General features: G+C 24.8%; 1 protein-coding gene across 1 annotated transcript; it reads right to left on the minus strand.

Moving 5' to 3' along the window:
• Nucleotides 1-1,996: 1,996 nt before the first annotated feature.
• LOC111637362 lies at nt 1,997-19,015 on the minus strand. The gene is made up of 3 exons (XM_023382833.1): nt 15,070-19,015; nt 13,646-13,756; nt 1,997-3,005 (listed from the first exon to the last, which is right to left on the minus strand). The coding sequence occupies exons 1-3, from the start codon at nt 15,352-15,354 to the stop codon at nt 2,658-2,660; spliced, it is 744 nt and encodes a 247-aa protein (XP_023238601.1). The 5' UTR covers nt 15,355-19,015; the 3' UTR covers nt 1,997-2,657.
• Nucleotides 19,016-22,900: the final 3,885 nt, after the last annotated feature.

Here is a 22,900-nt window from a genome sequence, read left to right on the forward strand (position 1 = left end):
ATTTTTAACTACCCATTAAAATTAATTTATACTTCAATTAATTTTAATTTATTTTCCCCAGAATATTTTAGATGCCTGCTCTTCTTTGAACATAGTATTAATAAATTTTGTCCAAAACTTTAATGTAAGTAAAAATTTATTTCATAATTTTACTAAAGCACATTTGATAATGTATATTTGGCTATGTTCTTTTAAAAAAATTCTTTATATTTACAGCATTCCTATTCTGATCTCATACAAAATTTATCAAGCCCATCTTTGGCATTACAATACATATCATTTTTAGCTTATGCATCAAATATATATTATTTGAATCAAAGCTATGAAGAACTTTTATACTTAAATTATCCATACGACTCGAAAAATGATAATGAAACGTCTTTAATTAACTTTTTAAGCAGAATTTCTGCATTAATCCTGGATGTAACCTGTTTGTTCCATTTAGCGACATCGTTTAACATTCGTTTAAATTTCGATGAATTAACATATCCGATTCTTAATTTGCATTTTGAATTGCCTAATTCAACATCGTTAAAACAAATAAAAGTGTGTCAAATTGTTAAAAGCACATTAAATTTTTTAGCGCAATTTAATGTTTACTTAACAGAAAATTGGTTGTAATAATTTAATATCAAGCGATAAATATCGCATCATTTAAAGTGTATTTATTTCAATATACATTTTGTTTTATATATTTATTTATTTCAAAAAACAAATTTTGAAATTATTTCTCTTTAACGAAATGAGATGGCGACACAGTCGTTTGATTATATATTTGAAGCGTTTTTATATCTTTTGTATACCATTATTTACGTTTTTTTTTTTATTTATTTTTAATTTATACATTTGAATTTAAAATTTTATTAATAAAACTATTTTCTTGTATTTATTTAAAATATTTAAATTATTTTGACATAAATAGATTATCTCATTGTGGCATTCTATCAGCACAGCTGCGTGGTATCTTGACCCAAAATATTATATTTTTAAGTTTATCTAAGAAGCCTATTAACTCTTATCTATGAGACATTAGGAATTTAATACATATTAATTGCTGTATTTTTTTAAAATATATTCTATGAAGAATCTTCTAAAAAAACAGGTGTATAAAGGGGTGATATAGATCGATAACGTCTTCTTTCGTGCAAAAGTTTATCTTTGCTTTAATTGATGACATTGCATGTATAATATATATATTTTTTAAAATTTTTTATAGAATAATTCTCATAATTACCCTCTTTGTTATATATATTTTGTGACAGTTAAAAATATTTTTTTTTTAATTTAAGATATAATTAATAAAGATTAAAATGTAGGAATGTCTTATTAGTGAAAAGATATGTATAAAAATATACAATTTTATATAAAATAAAGGAAAAAATTAATTTTTGAAGAAAGGAGAATGAAATAAAAATGAAAGAAAATGAATTCTTATACAAAATTGAAATAAAGAGAAATATTTATTAATGTAAATATCATTGAAATCATTCTTTTTATTTATTAATGAAGAATTAGTGAATAAATATGAATAATACATTAAAGTGTATACTTTAATATTCTTTAGTGCATACTAATACATTAGACTGTAATTTATATAATAAATATATATTTCAATACGTATTTTTATAGATATCTCTTATTAATAAATAAAAATTAATGATTCCAATGATAAATAACTTAAAAATAATTGTTAAAAACTTTTAAAATGATTTCCAAATTAATTGAACTTTTTAAAACGAATCTTTTTATAAAAGCACATTTTATTATTTATTCAGGAATGAATTCATATTTTACAATAAAAACGCGTATATAATAATAAACTTGATATAATTTGCGTACAATATATAATTTTTTGTAATAATTGCATCCAATATATTTTTTAAAACATTTTATAACATTCGCCAATAACTATACATTACGCTAAATTTTTCATACTTAAAAAAAAAAAAAGCTAATTTTTTTTCTTAACAGAATTCTTTTTAAAAATTTACAACATTGTTTTGGCAAATAGACAAGATTTTTTTTATATGTATATAATAATAATACATATGTATATATAATAAGTACATAATTTTTAAAAAAATATTATTACACGGTGTGCGCTGGTAAAATTACAACTATATACAAACTAAATGCATTGGTAAGGTATATATTCTATATAAAATAATGTAAAGAAACAATGGGGTATCTTTTAGTTCAATAAATTAAAAAAAAAATTATAAACAAATAAACATACACACGGTAGGAACTTTGTTCATCGTAGACAAACAAGGAGTGAGGTAGCAAATATGGCGGATAGAGTGTTGTTTTTTTAATAGAATGGCGAGGGGAAAAGGTGGGGTATACTAATGTACTAAAGCACGATCGAATTGAAAGAATTTAATGCAGTTAGGACACCTTCTAATGATAGTACAGGAAATGTATTAACATGAAGCTTCCGAACATTGACACAACCATGAAATAAACACATTGTTCATTCGTGTTCCAATACATCAGACTATTTTGTAATGCACAGGATGTTAATAATATTCGACATTCTTTTTATTGCTATCTTTGGTATGTGATTTCTAGATGGACGGTTTAAAAAAATAAATAAATATAAATAAATTAGATTATTCATCACAGATGTTGTTGTTGTTGTTGATGATGATGATGTTTTAAGATCTGTTTTTATTTTTTAAATACATAAATAATTTTGTGACGTAATCTGTTGCTTCGATGTAATCTCTTAGGATGAGAAAGTCTCTCATGTTCCTATTCGATACGTCGTTCAGATCTCTGTAATTTTGTGACATGACGTCTCTCATCACGTCTGGGTTGGGTTCGATTTTAAGCATATACATACCCAATTGTAGTTCGCATAACACTTGAGTTAAATGGTTTTCTACTTCTCTAAATAATTTTGCAAATTGACCATCGTAAAGGACTTGGTCCAGAAGGATTTGCTCCAATCCTACACCAAAATATTGCAGAAATTCGTAGGCCTTCTGAAAAGCTGTTTCGTTCTATAAAAATTAACAGCATTTAAGAAATAACATAAATAAAACTCAATTTTATAGCAATCTTAAACTATTTTTAATTTTTACTAAAAGCAATAATTAAATTTAAAGTTTTTAAACATTCTTTTATAAATTATTAATTATAAAATTAATTTAAAAGATATAAAAAACTGATTTTATGAGAAAACATATTTACATCTTAAATTCATATTATATATATTAAAAATTATTATTATTATTATTAACATGAATCTAAATCGTTTTCATTTGTATTGTTCACTTATGTCATATACAAATCATATACAAATGTTCCAAATTTTAAACGATATTTTTAAAGTATTAATCAAAATATTATAAATCATTAATGTATGAAAAATAATAAATTATTATTTTAATAAACGATATTTATTTAACATAATTTGAGTAATATAATAGTTTATATATCTTTCGAAGCAAATCGTATCAATATCTACAAATAACTGAAAATATTTATATTTTTCCATTATATGTTTTATTTTTATTATAAATATCTTTAAAAATTTTGCAATTTTTTAAGGTTTATATTTTAATTTTAAATGTATGCAAAAATAAACAGTTTAATATTGTTTACATGTCACGCATTATGCTAATACATTAATGTTTATGGCAATGGCATTAATGCCACAAATGTTGTACTGTATACGTTCTAATATTAATATAAATGATAGATTAAATATAATCTATAGATTGTAAATATATAAATTATTGATAATAGCTTGGTTATTATTTTTTCGAATGTTACAATATAGAAGAAAAATATTTAATATTACAATTTTTAAACGTCTTAATTTACATCTACTTCAAGTTCACATCAAAATATACACTGTATGAAACTCCACCCAAACTCTACAAGGTGAGGTCATTAAGAATATCGAGTCCATCACTTTCCTCCCCCCGCTTTGTTAAGCCATTTTTGGTAAAGTTATAAATTCGATTCATTATTTCTTTTTTAAATATTGATCCGTTTAAAATAACCATATCAATCATAAATATATGAAATTAATAATTAAATTCTAAATAAGATTTAGTGATGATGAATTTTCTTAAGATGACGCACGAGATATAAAATTCCAAATTAAAATATATTATATATTTTTTGAATTTTATAAGACTGGTTCTGTTAAGATAAGGTGATCAAAATTAAATTCTTTTCGAGACAGTATACGAAGATTGATTTAATTCGTATTAACACATTACAGAAATCGATAAAAAGTTATTGATAGGATACAGATTTTTAACGAGATATGATAAATTCTTTCTTTATTCGTGCATTTAATAAAATGACTTAATAAACTGGCTTAATGAATCCTGTTTATTTTTATTATAATGAACTTGTTATTATTGAACTAATTGATTTATCATAATTATGATACAAATGTGAGTACTAAAATGGACGAAATTCAAGAAAACTTCCATAAAGGGCTACTTCCCAATGACATTAATTAGTGGTTTATATTCATAAATAATATTCAAAAATTTTAATTAACCTTAATTTTTTATATATTCAAATATTCTAAGATAAAAAATCAATTGGATTCGTAAAACCAATCATATCGAAATTTATTGGGTGTATTAAAACTAAATTAAATTTAAATTGAATCAACTAATTCTAATGATTAGCCTATACAGCAGAATATTAATTTTAGTTACAATTTAAAGAAATAGTAATAATTAATTAATATTTGTCCTGCATGTCTAATGGAATTAGCTGACAGTTTGAAAGTATTCAATGATGATTCGCAAATATATTCAAATTTTCTGGCTGCAATGAATTGAAAATGTTAAAAATATGAAGATAAAGATTGATAAATGATTAAAAATCCTCAAATAGTGATTTAACCGTTCATTACTTAATTTGTAAGTCGAGCAACAAAGCTATTTTTCATTTTAAAATGCTACTAAACAATATTTATACACCCTTAAAAAATGCTGCGAATCTTTGCTTAGTATAATATATGGTTTATTTTTTACGAATTTTCCATTTTATTATCATAAAATCATATTTTATTTCAGAAGATCATTTCAATTTGTTATTTAACATAATTTTTCATGTAATAATTTATATTAGATTCTCAGATTGAAAAGGGTAAAAAAAAAGTTCTTTAATGTTTTAACTGGAAAGTTTTTTGTCTCAGAAAATTAATTATTCATCGAATAAATTGGAGATTTTTAATTACCAAAACCATTTTGGATAAACTTATTATTTCAATATCTATTTTAAAAAAATAAAAGATCGTCTTATATTTTAATACATAATTTCATAAATAATACACGAAATATCACGGAAATTAATAAACACAAAATTACATAAAACTAAATGAAATATTGCAAAATGTGAACATAATCTAAAAGTGCATTCGTTTCAAAATAATACTTTATAAACTTATTGTTTTGAATGTGTTATTTATTGTATTTTTGCAAGATCAGTTTGTCAGCTAAACGTAGGTCAATGTTCTGTATATTTTCCAATTGTGATCCTTGGACAACTGGCACCTATTAGTGGTTTACAAATTAGGTAAATAAAATAATATCATATAATAGGTTTAACTTAAATAGTATCAAACGAACGAACACATATAAGATCACAGTTTAAGAGAGAATGTGTGTCATATATAGCTTTGTTATATAGTTTTTCCTATAACATATGGTATGCAAGTATGTAAAATTACCAAAACATAATTTTATTCTATAGTAGCTTACTTAAAATTTTATAGGTCTTTGTTTCGTTGTATTAGATTGGAACCAATTAATCGCTTATGGTTTTTATGTTGTATAGAATTTTATAATAAATTTTTGAATAGATATAAATGAAATTTTTAATGGATCCTTTATAGACAAGCCATTTTTATTTCTTTAGTTTTTGTTTGAATGTTATATTGACATAACGCTATATTTGATTTTTCTTATGTTGATATAGATCCAAAACTTTTTATTTAATTCAAATCAAGTTTATAATTATTAAATCGTAATTTGATACGATTAAATAAGTTCCTATCGTAAATTGTTCCAATTTTTGATACGCTCCTATTATAAATTATCTTGTTTTTACGAAAGCAAACAAGATGCTTGTTGCTGGTGCTTACATTTTTTACGCTTATCGTTATAAAAGGTTAAAATTAAATTTAAAAATAAAAAAAATAATAAAATACTTTAAAAGAGCAACTTTTCTTTTACATTTTTTAATACAAATCATTAAAAACACCCTTCAATTTTTAGCCAACAACTAAACATTCCATATCATTAGAAACGAAACTAATGGGCCTATAATTGTATATGAAGACAAATTCCTCAATTTTTTTATACTATTTTATTAATAATGAAAACTTTTGTATATTGTTGAAATGATAATTGACCATATATCATGTTCAAAAACTGTGGAGACGAATTTTTTTTTTCATTCTATTCATTATTTTATTTATCATTGAGTGATGAATGCGCGGTTCATTCATACGTTAGATCATTTATATATATCAAGAGGTAAATGAGGCAAGTGCTGGGTGGCCCAAAAATAAATCGTCAGCTTGCATTTTTTGAGGAGGGCGTAGATTGTTTATATATAATTTATTAGATGTTTGAGAATCGAGTGCTTGATATACAAAGTTGCAAAATTCCTATATCCGGCAACATTATCAACTATTATTTATTTATTTATTTTAGAAAAACAACTCATAACGGACGGCATAGTTTTACAGTAAAGACATATTCCAAACAAATTAAAAATTTAAATATTTTTATACACGAAAGATTAAAAAATATTAGTTAAACTTGAGAAATTGTACTACATAATGTAATTAAAATTTGTTGCTATTTTTTCATGCTATTTTACGTACGCAAGTTAAAATACAGATCTCGAAATATGCAAAGTAGTCCGTCCTGTATACAACTATATTAATGCCAATACGTCTAATACGATGCATTCATCGAATAATAAAATCTTAAACTAAATAAAACTTATTTTCATTAGCCAGTCTCTTTATAATATATCTATAAATATCTTAAATATTCATTCGGATCCATTCCAATTTATATTTTAAACTGAAATATTCCTCGTGAAAAATTGCCAAATATTGCTCTTGTTCTTCTCAAGATAAAACGCAAAATCTAATAATTAATTATTCTCATTAGTCTAAAATTGCATGGAATTATGCCAAGTGTGGTATTAATCTCAATACGACATTTATAAATGATAACATAAAAATTTAAGGCCATTTCTAATGGCCTAAAGCCGAAGTTAAACGTACATTTATCAAAAACTAGATAAAAAAAATTATTAAATTTTATCCATTAACGTTTTCATTATGTAGGATATAAAAATACATTCTAAAGATTGTAAAGTTGAGATATAAAATAGTACCGCATAAGAATTAAATAGTTTTTCCTTATAAAAAAAAATAATTATTGGAATATTATTCTTATTTTCTATAGAAAACTGAGTTATTATACGAAAATAAGTCAATTCTTAAAAAATTTATGAATTTATCATTTAGAAAAGTTGAAGTTCAGCAAGAAAATAAGTTAATGCATTAAGTAAAATTTCATATTATATAATCCTGTAACATAAAGCATCCTTTATTTTATAACTCAGATGTGAAGAAATTCATTTATCTGTAACCGATTCTCAAGGGGACGACTCCCTTTATTTCCAGTTCAGAACACATAACTAAGTTCTGGCTTCCCTGCTTTGAAGGTCAACGGCAAGAGGAAGTATCCAACAACGAACTACTGGCAAAACAGTTTAAATGTAATGTGTTCTTGTGCAAAGAAGAAGCCAAAATTAAATCATTTCCGGAAAAAATTTCACAATCCAGTCGACGAAAGGAGAGGGGATCAATAAGTAAAATCAAATAATTCAAGAGCATGTCACAATTAAAGATATTGAATTAAAAGTAACTTCTCTTCTCTAATTTTTTACCATAAAAGAGAATGAAAAAAAAAGCTAATTTTATATTTATTCTATATATTAAAATATCGTTTATATATAATATTTTAAAGGAATTTAATCGATTTTATCATGACAAGTCACGTTCTTTGACGCAACGGAATAGAATGGAAATGCACTAAAAATATTTTATTTTTAATTTTTAATTATTTTAGAAAACTTTTAATCAGTTTAACTATTCATTATGAGAACTATAAATAAGTTTTATTCACGTTCAAAACATTGTAAGTCAATGCTATTGTGTTAAAAGTCCAATCTAAAAAACAAAAAATATATATATATGTTGTGTGTGTATATATATATAAAGCAATTCTCGAGATAAAATTAGATTAAAAATAAAGAAATTAATATCACAAACACAATTACTATAATAAATTGAGAATGTCATGATATAAAGGAAAGAGTATTATTTATTAGAAGTGAGTGGCATGTTTGATATATTAATCATTGAAGAACAAAAAAATAAAAAATGCGATTTGTAATCATTTTTAAGTTAGAAATCTTTCAGTAGAATAATTGTTAATATAAATTTTAAAGGCAAAGAAATCAACGAATGAAAAATAAAAATATATCTATCTTTGATGAAATTTTAAATAAGAATATAAGAAATTATAAGAGAAAAAAGGAAAAGTAATGATGAAACATGAAACAGTTTTGTGTAAGTCAAAGAAACGACATTCCATTGCTGATGTTACGAAATAAATCATTCGAGTAATTATACTTTTATGAAGAAGTTATTTTTTTCTATAAAAATGTTATACTTTTATTATTTTCTGAAAAAAAACTTATACTTTTCTAAACGTTATCCTGCAGTTATACTTTTTTTAAAGTCTTATACTTAAAAGAAAAATAGTGACTTACTCAAGAAAGGCTGATTAAATATGTTATCTTTTTGTAAATAAAGTTATTTTCTATAAAATATTATACTTTCAAATGTAAGTTAAAAGGTATAAGTTATATGTAAAACATCTCTAACATCTCTGAAATCAAAAAAGAACACACTGTAAATAGATGCAAGAAGATGAAGCAAATAAGAAAAAAGTCAAAATATTTATTTTTGAAAATATTCAAAATACACTAACGAAACTATTATAATTTGAAAAATATTTATATAAAAATCAAAAGAATTTTATCCACTTAAAAAACAAAAAAAAGAGGAAAAAAACGATGTTTACAAATGTTCATTATGTTACACAACGGAGTTAAAATATTTAAATTTTTAGGAGATAAACATCAAATGAATTGTGATTCGAAAAATAGAAAAGTTTGAAAGTGAATTGCAACAGAACGACACGATGATGAAAGTGATTCGGTGTCAATACCTTTCCACAAACCTGATATAACAAGTATAATGTACTATGAACCGAAAACAAATAACCATAGCAAATTACTAGAAAAATCACGAATACTTGATTACTAAATACTTAGTTTCTTTTTATTATTTTTTCTTAAATTATGTCTTCTATCAATAAAAAGAAAAATCTAAAAATTTTCCATGAACTGTCTTTTCAAATATGTGCCCTATTTGGTTAGAATACACCTGTCACTGACTCATTGATTGACTCATTAACCTCGTGTGAAAAATTCTCTCTCTCTCTTTTTTTTAAATTAAACAATAGGTAAACTCGAAGAATATAATATAATTTTTTTTTTTTTGGCTTAAATCTATATTTTTATATTTTAAAATATCGGCTTATTTATTATTTTTATTGATAAAGTAAGATAATTACATACAAATTAAACTATTTGTGTGAAATTGGTATCTGTATTACTCTGATTTTTCTAATAATTTTAATTTCTAGATTTTATTTCAAACTTTTTTTTAATTTAGAATGTTTTCATTAGTTTATTTACAACTTTTTATGTTTAATTATATACGTACACAAAGCATAATCTCTGATAACTTTTGCATAAATCAATTTTTATATTCTGTAATTTATTATGTTTTTTCTTTTTTAATTTCCAAATAATATAGAAATGTGAACTACTTTAATGTTAAATGAACAAATGAGAATTTTAATCAATTAAAATAAACACAAACCATAATTAATAAATGCATACTTTTGGATTTTTAGGAAAAAAATTAATAACAATGTATTAAACTCAAGTCATAATCAACAAATGTATTTAATTCATAGTTTAAATAATAAATTAACTGTTTAATTCATAATATTTTCTGGAAAAATNTAGTTAAACTTGAGAAATTGTACTACATAATGTAATTAAAATTTGTTGCTATTTTTTCATGCTATTTTACGTACGCAAGTTAAAATACAGATCTCGAAATATGCAAAGTAGTCCGTCCTGTATACAACTATATTAATGCCAATACGTCTAATACGATGCATTCATCGAATAATAAAATCTTAAACTAAATAAAACTTATTTTCATTAGCCAGTCTCTTTATAATATATCTATAAATATCTTAAATATTCATTCGGATCCATTCCAATTTATATTTTAAACTGAAATATTCCTCGTGAAAAATTGCCAAATATTGCTCTTGTTCTTCTCGAGATAAAACGCAAAATCTAATAATTAATTATTCTCATTAGTCTAAAATTGCATGGAATTATGCCAAATGTGGTATTAATCTCAATACGATATTTATAAATGATAACATAAAAATTTAAGGCCATTTCTAATGGCCTAAAGCCGAAGTTAAACGTACATTTATCAAAAACTAGATAAAAAAAATTATTAAATTTTATCCATTAACGTTTTCATTATGTAGGATATAAAAATACATTCTAAAGATTGTAAAGTTGAGATATAAAATAGTACCGCATAAGAATTAAATAGTTTTTCCTTATAAAAAAAAATAATTATTGGAATATTATTCTTATTTTCTATAGAAAACTGAGTTATTATACGAAAATAAGTCAATTCTTAAAAAATTTATGAATTTATCATTTAGAAAAGTTGAAGTTCAGCAAGAAAATAAGTTAATGCATTAAGTAAAATTTCATATTATATAATCCTGTAATATAAAGCATCCTTTATTTTATAACTCAGATGTGAAGAAATTCATTTATCTGTAACCGATTCTCAAGGGGACGACTCCCTTTATTTCCAGTTCAGAACACATAACTAAGTTCTGGCTTCCCTGCTTTGAAGGTCAACGGCAAGAGGAAGTATCCAACAACGAACTACTGGCAAAACAGTTTAAATGTAATGTGTTCTTGTGCAAAGAAGAAGCCAAAATTAAATCATTTCCGGAAAAAATTTCACAATCCAGTCGACGAAAGGAGAGGGGATCAATAAGTAAAATCAAATAATTCAAGAGCATGTCACAATTAAAGATATTGAATTAAAAGTAACTTCTCTTCTCTAATTTTTTACCATAAAAGAGAATGAAAAAAAAAGCTAATTTTATATTTATTCTATATATTAAAATATCGTTTATATATAATATTTTAAAGGAATTTAATCGATTTTATCATGACAAGTCACGTTCTTTGACGCAACGGAATAGAATGGAAATGCACTAAAAATATTTTATTTTTAATTTTTAATTATTTTAGAAAACTTTTAATCAGTTTAACTATTCATTATGAGAACTATAAATAAGTTTTATTCACGTTCAAAACATTGTAAGTCAATGCTATTGTGTTAAAAGTCCAATCTAAAAAACAAAAAATATATATATATGTTGTGTGTGTATATATATATAAAGCAATTCTCGAGATAAAATTAGATTAAAAATAAAGAAATTAATATCACAAACACAATTACTATAATAAATTGAGAATGTCATGATATAAAGGAAAGAGTATTATTTATTAGAAGTGAGTGGCATGTTTGATATATTAATCATTGAAGAACAAAAAAATAAAAAATGCGATTTGTAATCATTTTTAAGTTAGAAATCTTTCAGTAGAATAATTGTTAATATAAATTTTAAAGGCAAAGAAATCAACGAATGAAAAATAAAAATATATCTATCTTTGATGAAATTTTAAATAAGAATATAAGAAATTATAAGAGAAAAAAGGAAAAGTAATGATGAAACATGAAACAGTTTTGTGTAAGTCAAAGAAACGACATTCCATTGCTGATGTTACGAAATAAATCATTCGAGTAATTATACTTTTATGAAGAAGTTATTTTTTTCTATAAAAATGTTATACTTTTATTATTTTCTGAAAAAAAACTTATACTTTTCTAAACGTTATCCTGCAGTTATACTTTTTTTAAAGTCTTATACTTAAAAGAAAAATAGTGACTTACTCAAGAAAGGCTGATTAAATATGTTATCTTTTTGTAAATAAAGTTATTTTCTATAAAATATTATACTTTCAAATGTAAGTTAAAAGGTATAGGTTATATGTAAAACATCTCTAACATCTCTGAAATCAAAAAAGAACACACTGTAAATAGATGCAAGAAGATGAAGCAAATAAGAAAAAAGTCAAAATATTTATTTTTGAAAATATTCAAAATACACTAACGAAACTATTATAATTTGAAAAATATTTATATAAAAATCAAAAGAATTTTATCCACTTAAAAAACAAAAAAAAAGAGGAAAAAAACGATGTTTACAAATGTTCATTATGTTACACAACGGAGTTAAAATATTTAAATTTTTAGGAGATAAACATCAAATGAATTGTGATTCGAAAAATAGAAAAGTTTGAAAGTGAATTGCAACAGAACGACACGATGATGAAAGTGATTCGGTGTCAATACCTTTCCACAAACCTGATATAACAAGTATAATGTACTATGAACCGAAAACAAATAACCATAGCAAATTACTAGAAAAATCACGAATACTTGATTACTAAATACTTAGTTTCTTTTTATTATTTTTTCTTAAATTATGTCTTCTATCAATAAAAAGAAAAATCTAAAAATTTTCCATGAACTGTCTTTTCAAATATGTGCCCTATTTGGTTAGAATACACCTGTCACTGACTCATTGATTGACTCATTAACCTCGTGTGAAAAATTCTCTCTCTCTCTTTTTTTTAAATTAAACAATAGGTAAACTCGAAGAATATAATATAATTTTTTTTTTTTTGGCTTAAATCTATATTTTTATATTTTAAAATATCGGCTTATTTATTATTTTTATTGATAAAGTAAGATAATTACATACAAATTAAACTATTTGTGTGAAATTGGTATCTGTATTACTCTGATTTTTCTAATAATTTTAATTTCTAGATTTTATTTCAAACTTTTTTTTAATTTAGAATGTTTTCATTAGTTTATTTACAACTTTTTATGTTTAATTATATACGTACACAAAGCATAATATCTGATAACTTTTGCATAAATCAATTTTTATATTCTGTAATTTATTATGTTTTTTCTTTTTTAATTTCCAAATAATATAGAAATGTGAACTACTTTAATGTTAAATGAACAAATGAGAATTTTAATCAATTAAAATAAACACAAACCATAATTAATAAATGCATACTTTTGGATTTTTAGGAAAAAAATTAATAACAATGTATTAAACTCAAGTCATAATCAACAAATGTATTTAATTCATAGTTTAAATAATAAATTAACTGTTTAATTCATAATATTTTCTGGAAAAATTTTAAATTACTTTTTAATTTTTTAAAAACCGCTTATAAAATAAATTTATGAAAAAGAATTTAAAAAAAAAAACGGAATAAAATAAGAATATTTGGTGAAAACAGAACTCACATTCATGGTACTAAAGTGTTCATCTGTAATTTCCGGACTTTCTGGAAGCCAATCCTGTCTGTAATCAGCGACTCCAATTTCAAATTCAGGATCTCTAAACGTTTCTTCCAACTGAAAATAAATAACAAAAAGTAGTAACTTAACAAAGGATTTTTATAAGGTAATTTAACTATTTTTCTTTTACAAAAATAGAAATAAAAATCTAAGTATAGAGGAGTAATTTCCCCAATTGCGTAATGTCTCCCGTTGATTCAGAGGTCGATTGGTCAAGCATAAACATGGCTCACATTTGCCCACCTGTACATTCTTTAATAATAGAGCTGCTTTGTCAGATAACGAAAATAGCAGAGGCGTCGATGGTGGGCGATCTTCCGTCAACGGTTTATCTGTTACGATATCGGTTAATTAAGAGTTGAAAATGTTTTTCGATGGTTTGAAATTCGAATAAAAAAGAAAAAAATCTATAAATTGCGTCCATTTCTTACGCAAAAATACATTGAATTTCACAACTGTAACTGGTGATTTATATGAATTTCGATGTTATCGACACTTACATTACAACTAGTTCATTAGTACCTTAAATGAGGTATGTCATACTTCTATATTGATCCCGAATCTGATAATGGGCACATTTTAATGATGAAATTGTTACGTAGATCTATCTAATAAAGTATATATAACTTTTGTTACTATTTTGTGGGTGAAATCTATATGCTTGGCACATAATTTTTTACACTGCTTATATAGGTCTAGGCTATGCTCTTGAAGAATCGTTGTGTTTCAAGGGTATAATTTTTATGATAAATTACTTTTAGATCATTAATTAGTTGAAAAGATAAAAAGTGCTTTTGTGAATAATGATATAATAACATCGTTTATAAAAAAAGTAGGGTTGTTGTTCTTTTTTTCTAAAAGAATTTTTCCTCCTATTTTAAGTTTTTCTTGAAAGAAGGCTGACGAGACAGGTGAAGATCACACACACACCTGTGACGATTTCTATGTAATTAGCGAAGGTCAGACACTCAAAAGAGCGAAAAGACTAAACGTCTGCACGATGTGTTGATAGCAAATGACCCGCCTTCTCTTTCAACTTTAGACAAATGAAGAAAGAAGTTCAACTAGAGGTCAACCCAGTTCGACTTTAACCACGTGCTTCGATTATCAACGTTACAAATTACGAATACCCTCGAATTAATAAATTATTAAACATCGAAACAACATGATGCTCGTATCTCGTTAAACTTTCGTCTGTCTACATGCACGGCCTCGTTGGTTAGGGGACCCATATAGGGGTACAGAAGAACCAGGATGTTATTTAAGGTCTGGCATTCTGATACAAACAGGGGCGTATCGTAAATTACGTATCCGTAGTTGTAAATCACTATTTTAACTTAACGAAATTAAAGCACCAAGGATATACTTACGAATTTTATTTTGGCTTCTCTAGCGTGATCCCTGCACACTCGAGCCCTGGTGATGACATTCTTGTATAGATCCTCCATAGGTATCGAAGGTGCGTTTGTCATATCTCTACTGGCATCGAACACATGACCAGGTAGATTGCAAGGATTAACCCATCGTGGCTTGTTCTGTTTGAGAGGTGAGGCAGACATGATCGAAGCAGACAGCAGTAGTAACAGATAAAGATGTAAAGAACTTCGCTTGTCTAAGCACACCACAAAAAATTTAATTATTAGTTCTGTACACATCGAAGGGGGTATAATAAACGTATCTTAAATATCGCGAACCAAAGGTTTTTCTTATACTAAACGATGCCTAATTGTCTCACTTCCATTGGTATCTATCGGTGTATGTGGTGTTTTGATTACGCAGACAGCAAACACCGCAGTATAAATATCCATGGCAATCCACGAAATTCTTGCCGCACGTGAGTTCAAAAACTCACACACATAAGAGCTGACGTCATTACCGGAAGTGACATAGGACCATTGAACGATAGTAAGCAAAGTAAATCGTGGCCTAAACTGCTGCGGTCATTGGTAGAATGTATACCTACTGATATGCTAGAAGGCGGTACCTTAACTGATCTCACTCTGGTCGCACATACACAGCAATCGAGTCTTTTGTATTACAGAGCTAACACAGAGTAACAGGCCCAGGCGGCGGGCGACACCTGTTAACATCCGGGACTTAAAACCGGACAGTTAACTATACCTGCCTCCCTGTTGTAGCTTTTACCTACCTGTACACGGCTTAGTCTTGCTATAAAGAAAAGGTTATCGTATGGCCATCTATAATTTTGGAATTAGTAAACAACTACTTGGATATATACAATAATAATACTCGCGTATCCTGCTTTAAAAAAACTCGAAATAACCCCTAAAAAATTAATCCTCATTAAAAGTATGCGTTACGTTTTTATATAAACGTGTATAATTTTTTTTAATTTTGATTTTTAATATATTTTCTTCGGATATATACTGAAAATCTGTGTGACCTACATCCAAGTCGCAAGTGAAATCTAGTATGTTAACAGTCTAGACATTCACTAAAGTATTACAATATCAAATTACGGTGACATCAACGCTAGAATTTGTTCTTTAAAAGCTAAACAGTATCAACAATGTAATGCTGTGTTTTTCCGACTTCGTTTAAAAAGCATTATCACATATGAAACATGCCGAATTTGCTAACGTTACGATTAACAATAATGGCAGATGGTTATCAGAGACGGAATGTTTTAACAAATCAAAAAAATAAAAAAAAAACTTTAGAAAAGAATCGTAATATCCTCACAGGAAACTCTCCATTGTAGTAAATTGTATATCAGGAAAAATTGAACGGGTTTTTACAGTCATGGTCGTTAGACAGGGAAAAATAGGTTCTGCTGTGTCATGACTTTAATTTGTCTATAGAAAAGGCGGGTTTATCGAGACCATTGCCACATGGGCCTCATTTTAAATCCAATGGTCACCTCGTCTAGTCGAAAATTTCAGTTACTTAAAGCCGAGTAATTATGATTAAAATTACATTTTATGTTTCATCCAGTGGTTACTCTAAGCATATTTTAAAGTCAAAACTATTACATCATCCACCCAATGATAAGATGTGCCCCAGGAACTGCTTTTTTTTTTATCTCCAACACCATCAGCACACCTGTAGTGTCCAGAGGACACAAAAGAATATCCTATCTACTGAAACTCAATTAACTTAACTTATCTCCACGTAATCTTCGACCATTAAGTATAGTGCTAAATTTCGTCTTTAAGGAGACCAAATAGCAGAACTTCATAAATTTTGTTTTTTTTTTTAGTTATTTTTAATTTTTTCGGCTATGCACGAAGCTATTTTGTTCGATTATGAAATTAATGTTATAAGTAATTTTTCTCTTTCGTAACGTGATTGTGCAAATTTATAGTAATGGAATATAAGGAATTACTTTTGTTATGTATTTTTTTTTATATAATATTTTCATTTTAATACATATTATTGGGGTATACGCGTTGCTTTTCATGTAAATTGCGAGATTGAAGACATACAAAACTGTAAATTACATTACAAAATCTGTGTTTGTATACAAAAAAAAATCGCTATTAAAACTTTACGGAAAAGTAAATAAATTTTTCTTTTTAAGGATTGGCATGTTTCGTGCTGAAATTTTCGTAATTTTATAACATTTTAATTATAATATTTATCTAATTTAATTTGATTATTTACGAACCAGCGAATATTGTTTTACTTTCATGACTTATCATTATCAAAATAATAAGTGGAGAAAGTAAGACAAATAACTCTCGACGATGGGTCAGTGCTCTGTATAACGTGTGAGTTGTGTTACTCGATTGACTACTTCTTGCAAACGTGATTTGCATAACGTTGAGTCAGATGCTTCATCACAATTACTTTGACATTAATAGTACCTGATATTTACTGAAGGTGATCACTAAACAAGAATTCAATATCACTACAAGGATGATGATATTACTCTTTTTTTATATATGAAATATTAATACTTCTAGCTATTTTATCGGCTTGGAAAAAGAAATTTATTTTTAGTTATAATTAATAAAATAAATTCTGTAATTTATTTTATCTACAAAACGTTCGTTTAGGAATTAATTAGACTACTTTTTGTCACTGTTAAAGTTTTGTTTTTTGCACAGTAAAACTTGTAGTGAATATCAACGATGGTTTATATCTAGAAATTGGGTTTGTAGAAAAGTGAATTATTATTTGTTTATATTTACATACTTCTATAGTTGCAAGGAATCACACAGATTCATTTACAGTAGATTTAATTTTTGATCACATTTAAGTGCTTCTGTTGTATCAGAACTGAATCGACTGCGTTATAAACTATCGGTCATTAATATTTAAGTACTTTTACAATAGCAAAGAAATCAGATAAAAGTGTTAAAGACTCATCTGTTACTGATTTAATGATTGTTTACACTTAAGTGCACCTAAAGTAAGTTACTAGGGAAATGATGCTGATACATTAAATCATCTGTAAGTGAAGTATCGATCATTTATATTCAAGTACCTCTATAGTAGTTGAAATGTCATGACTCATTTGAAATTAAATTAATGTTTATTTGCATTTATTTGCATATAAGTATACATATAGTAGTAGGGAAATCACTACAAAGTTGCAAGTCATTTTTAACTGAAATATCAATCATTCATATATAAATACTTGTGTAGAAGCAAGGAAGTCATATTGAAGTATTGTGGATTCATTTGCAAAGTCGACTGACTTTGTTTACATTTAAATGCATCTGCAATAACAAAGAAATCATATTGAAACATTACAAGAGTCTTTTGTAATTGAAGTATCGATCATTTACATTGAAATACATTTGTAATAGCAAAGAAATAGTATTGAAATGTTGGAAATTTATTTAATATTATTAATATTAGGGTAATGTTTAATATAATTCCTTAATTAGTTCTTTATCACGACTATTATGGAGATCAACCATCTAAGAAGATAAATGTTGATTGCTCCATAATTATCGATATAAAATCATCCACTTTATTAAAAAAAACCACAAAAGTTTTATTAAGGAAATAAATAAAGGCCAAGAATAATGAATCACCTTGATAATTAATTAATTCATAATGCCATAATTGTTGATCTTAAAACCATGAATCATTAAGTAAATCGCTTTACTAGCTAAATAACATTGAATAAATTAGCATCATATACATAATTAAAAGTAATATTTGGGCGGTTATTTATGAAAATTACACATTTTCAGGCGCCTTTTCCATCAAAAAACAGAAAAGCCTGGAGGAAATTTTGAAACCAAAATATTCATTATTAACATCTCTTTATAATTATTTAGATTTTTTTATTTAAAAAATAAAGATTTTATCAATAAACATATTAGAGATAATTATAATAACAAAGTTAGTTACTTTTAAAAATATTTTTTATATCATGTATACAAAAATAATTATAGTAACGACGTTGGTTATTTTTTAAAAAAATATGCCTATTAATTTGGATAAGAATGACATTCAAGTAACATGTTAATAACCTTTATAATTACAGCATCAAACAATCATCTTTTTTAATTTTTTAATAGCAAAATAAGACATCTAAATATCAATAAATCTTATATAAATATTGGATTTAAGACAACTGATTAACAAGACGATTATTAAAGCGATAAGATCAGATAATTCGACATGGGAGTAATATTTTATTTTATTAGAAAAAGATAATTATCGAATTTACAAGAACAGCCTTTAATTATCATTAAAATAAAAAGAAAAAGCAATACTTTTCTAAATTTCTTATTCATATTTCTTAAGAGATATTCCTTTAAAATCCTACTTAACATATATAAGTCGTAATTCATAGAAATCTACAAGATCTTAGAAAACCAGTCGTTCTTCGATAGCGTAGGATTTTTTTGTTATATCAACACCCGAATTTCACCTACATCGATATAAACACCCACAATAGATAATTAAGCCTACTGTTTTTAGATAACATTAAAAAATAAATAAATTTATATATATATTCACCTACTCGTTCAAGTGTTAGCCTACTACAAGTTAAAGGTACAACTTTCGCTCTTTCCCCCTTTCTAAAATATCCAAATGTATATTTATAAAACCTCTACGTATTTTTCCTCCATTTTACACAAGTTATTGTTATTACATATAGAAAATATGCGGAAATTCCCACACAAATAGCTCATTCGATAAATAAGCAAAGCGTGAGTTAGCAGAATTTAAAGTAATAGTATATATGATAATTTATAATGCCAATTAAACTATTTATGTAATTAACTTAATAATATTCTAATAACCAAGTTGAAATATTAGTTTTATTATTTTTTAATTTTATTTCCAGTTCTTTCGTGTAATTTGTCTATGTCAATATCATTAATCTTATGAAATTACTACCCACTCATTTAAAAAGATTTGCTCCTTACAGAATCGATTAAGATAAATGTTGTATCAGTTATATGATTAGTCGTTTCTGTTTCGAATCAATTAATTTTTAATTTTACGCTAGTTTTTTTTCGAAATTAAAAGGAAAATTTCTGTTTTGCAAAATAATTTGTAGAGAATAAAACATAAGTTTTGACTTTCTGGAAACAAGAGTTTTAATTTCTTTTCTTTAAAATTAGAAAAAGAAAAATTACCATAAGAAGAAAATTTTCGGAGGTTTTTAGAAATAGAATTAAAACTATTTTGGATGAAGAAAATAATTTTGGTATTTTTAGAAATTCAAATAAAAGTTTCGGGTGATTTTTAAATTTCAGGTGAAATTTAAGGTGATTTTTTTGGGTTTTAAAAACCCAAATGAAACATTTTAATTTATAAAAATATTTTTTTCTAATTTTTTTTGAGAATTAAACAAAAAATCTGACTCAAAATAACATTTTAAAAAATTTTAAGCTTCAGAAGATAATTTTTTTACGAATTAAAACAAACATTTTCCTTTAAGAAATGGTTTCGTTGAAAAATATAATAAAACATTAAAGGTAATAATTAGATTTTTCGATATATTTTCCAACTTTTATCTTAATTAAACTATTTTTAGAATATATTTTAAAGGAAACTGAAGCAAAAACTTAAGAAAGGTGCACGCCCGATTCAGAAAACACCGCTTTGACCTAAATTAAGTATCCTAATGGATAAACCGAAAGGAAACCAGCAACGTTATGCGGTCAGTATGTTAGTAGTTAGTATCAGTCTTCAAGTATTTTACCTAAATTCGAATTAAATAATTTTTTTTATACTCAGTTAAATCGATCAAAATAAATGTATTTAAGTATTCAAACGTATAAATTAATTACCCAAACACGTCGTGCATTTTTCAAAATAAAAATTTCGTAATAAAATTAGTCAAGTATTAAAAATAAATATTTAAAATACAGAAAATTTATAAAATAATTTTAAAATTATTTTTCATTTTTAATATATATATATTTTTTTCATTTTTTATAGAAAACAAATTTTAAAAATAGATTTTTTTGTAATATTTAATAAGTTGTTTACGTCTCTTCTATAGAAAATATGAACAAAATCCTAAAAAATTTACTTTAAAATGGGATTTAAATTTTTTTTTTTCTAAAAGAGCTCAGATAATACTATTATTTACTATAATAACAAAGTTAAAAATGTATAGCCTATATTATTATTATTTATGCATTTTAAATATATTTAAGTAAAAAAAATCAAATAAATACGAATAATATTACATAATAAATAAACGATTTATTCAGTAAAATTATTATGATATATAAGATACACTTTAATTTCTAAACAGTTAAACCACAAAATAAATGAAAGAAAAAACGATGAGAGAAAGAAAAACGTTGATAAAACTTAAGTAGCATTTTTATCAGACATCTCATAAACAATAAGTAGTTTTGTTTATGTTAAAAAATCATAAGCTCACATGTATCTTTTGTTTAAAACATGGGATAAATTTTCATCCGGAAATTGCCTCTTTATATTTCTTATGTAAGATGTCAAAGATTTGCATATCTTATACAAACAAAAATTTGATTAAGACATCAAATAACTAAGTAATTGTCATTCAAAAAAGACTAATTGCTGAAAGAAAACCTTAGAATTAATACGTCATCAATGCTTAACCTCTTTAATGACGTCAAATCCCTTAAAGATGGTCACGTACTACCGACGTACGTAACTAAATGGATTAGATTATTAAATAAGATAAGAATAACTTTAATATACATATATATAATATATTTGTTTTGAATATATTAAAATTTAAAATATAATAATAATTAATTAATTTCTATGCAAAGTTTACCTTTTAACATCTAGGTTACTTGGTTAAGTGATACACTTTAAACCAAAAAATAAAAAAATATATATAAAGAAATGCGATTTTTATTTTTAATTATGTAACTTTGCATTGCATCTTAGACATGAAATAAATACAATCTTCCTCCATTAGCAGACTGTGATATAAAGATTATTTTTAAACCCTAAGGCATTATTATTATACGCCGCCATTTTGTTGTATAACTTCAAAAACATCAGACTGCTTAATAATGGAAATAAATTTAAAATCTTTATTTAAAAATGGAAAAACTATTATAATTAATTAAATTAAATTTTTACAGTAAAAAAAAAAATTATAATAATTTAACTTTTCCTCTTGCCTAAATGAAATTCTGAACGAGGAAAACTCTCATAAAATAATAATAATAACCTCCTACTGTTATGATTTAATCATTAAATTTTTTTTTGAATATTTTATTTTAAGATCAAATTAATTTATTTAAAAAATATATGTGTGTGTTCTAAGGAATGCCCTTGAAAATAAATAAATAAATAAATATTCTACTAAGAGATAATTATATCTTTGTGCACCTTACATGTTGAAAAACTTCCTCAAAAATATATTCATAATGAATAATGTACATTTTTAACTCTAATTTATGAATTAATCATTTATTTATGTTTAAAAAAATGATTTAAATTTAAAAAAAATAAATTCGATATCGCCTTCTAGATAATAATATAATAATAAACATTTAATTTAAATGCGTTTATAGTAATAAGTTTAATATTGTATTTATATTAAACTTATAAATTTTTTATCTATTTAAATTTCTATTTCTTAAGGAATAAAATTAACCCTGAAAACTTTTACTTTTTAATATTAATTACTTTATTATTCCTTTATTAATAATTAAATTAAATTAAATCTAGGATTTTTAGAAATAAATCTATTATAAAATATAATATTTTAGACTAAGTTTTTTAATAGTAAATATTAATATTTATTATTAT

The sequence above is a fragment of the Centruroides sculpturatus genome, unplaced genomic scaffold (genome assembly GCF_000671375.1).
Source record: "Centruroides sculpturatus isolate CEXI.00-Female unplaced genomic scaffold, Cexi_2.0 scaffold1019, whole genome shotgun sequence".
Lineage (NCBI taxonomy): Eukaryota > Metazoa > Arthropoda > Arachnida > Scorpiones > Buthidae > Centruroides > Centruroides sculpturatus.

Bases quoted from the DNA above. Each gene is read 5' to 3' on its own strand.
- LOC111637362 (XM_023382833.1), bottom strand. From the start codon at position 15,354: ATGTGTACAGAACTAATAATTAAATTTTTTGTGGTGTGCTTAGACAAG. The intron at 13,757-15,069 runs GTAAGTATATCC...ATTTATTTTCAG, and splicing joins GAGAAGCCAAAATAAAATTC to TTGGAAGAAACGTTTAGAGA. The intron at 3,006-13,645 runs GTGAGTTCTGTT...TAATTTTTATAG, and splicing joins AACACTTTAGTACCATGAAT to AACGAAACAGCTTTTCAGAA.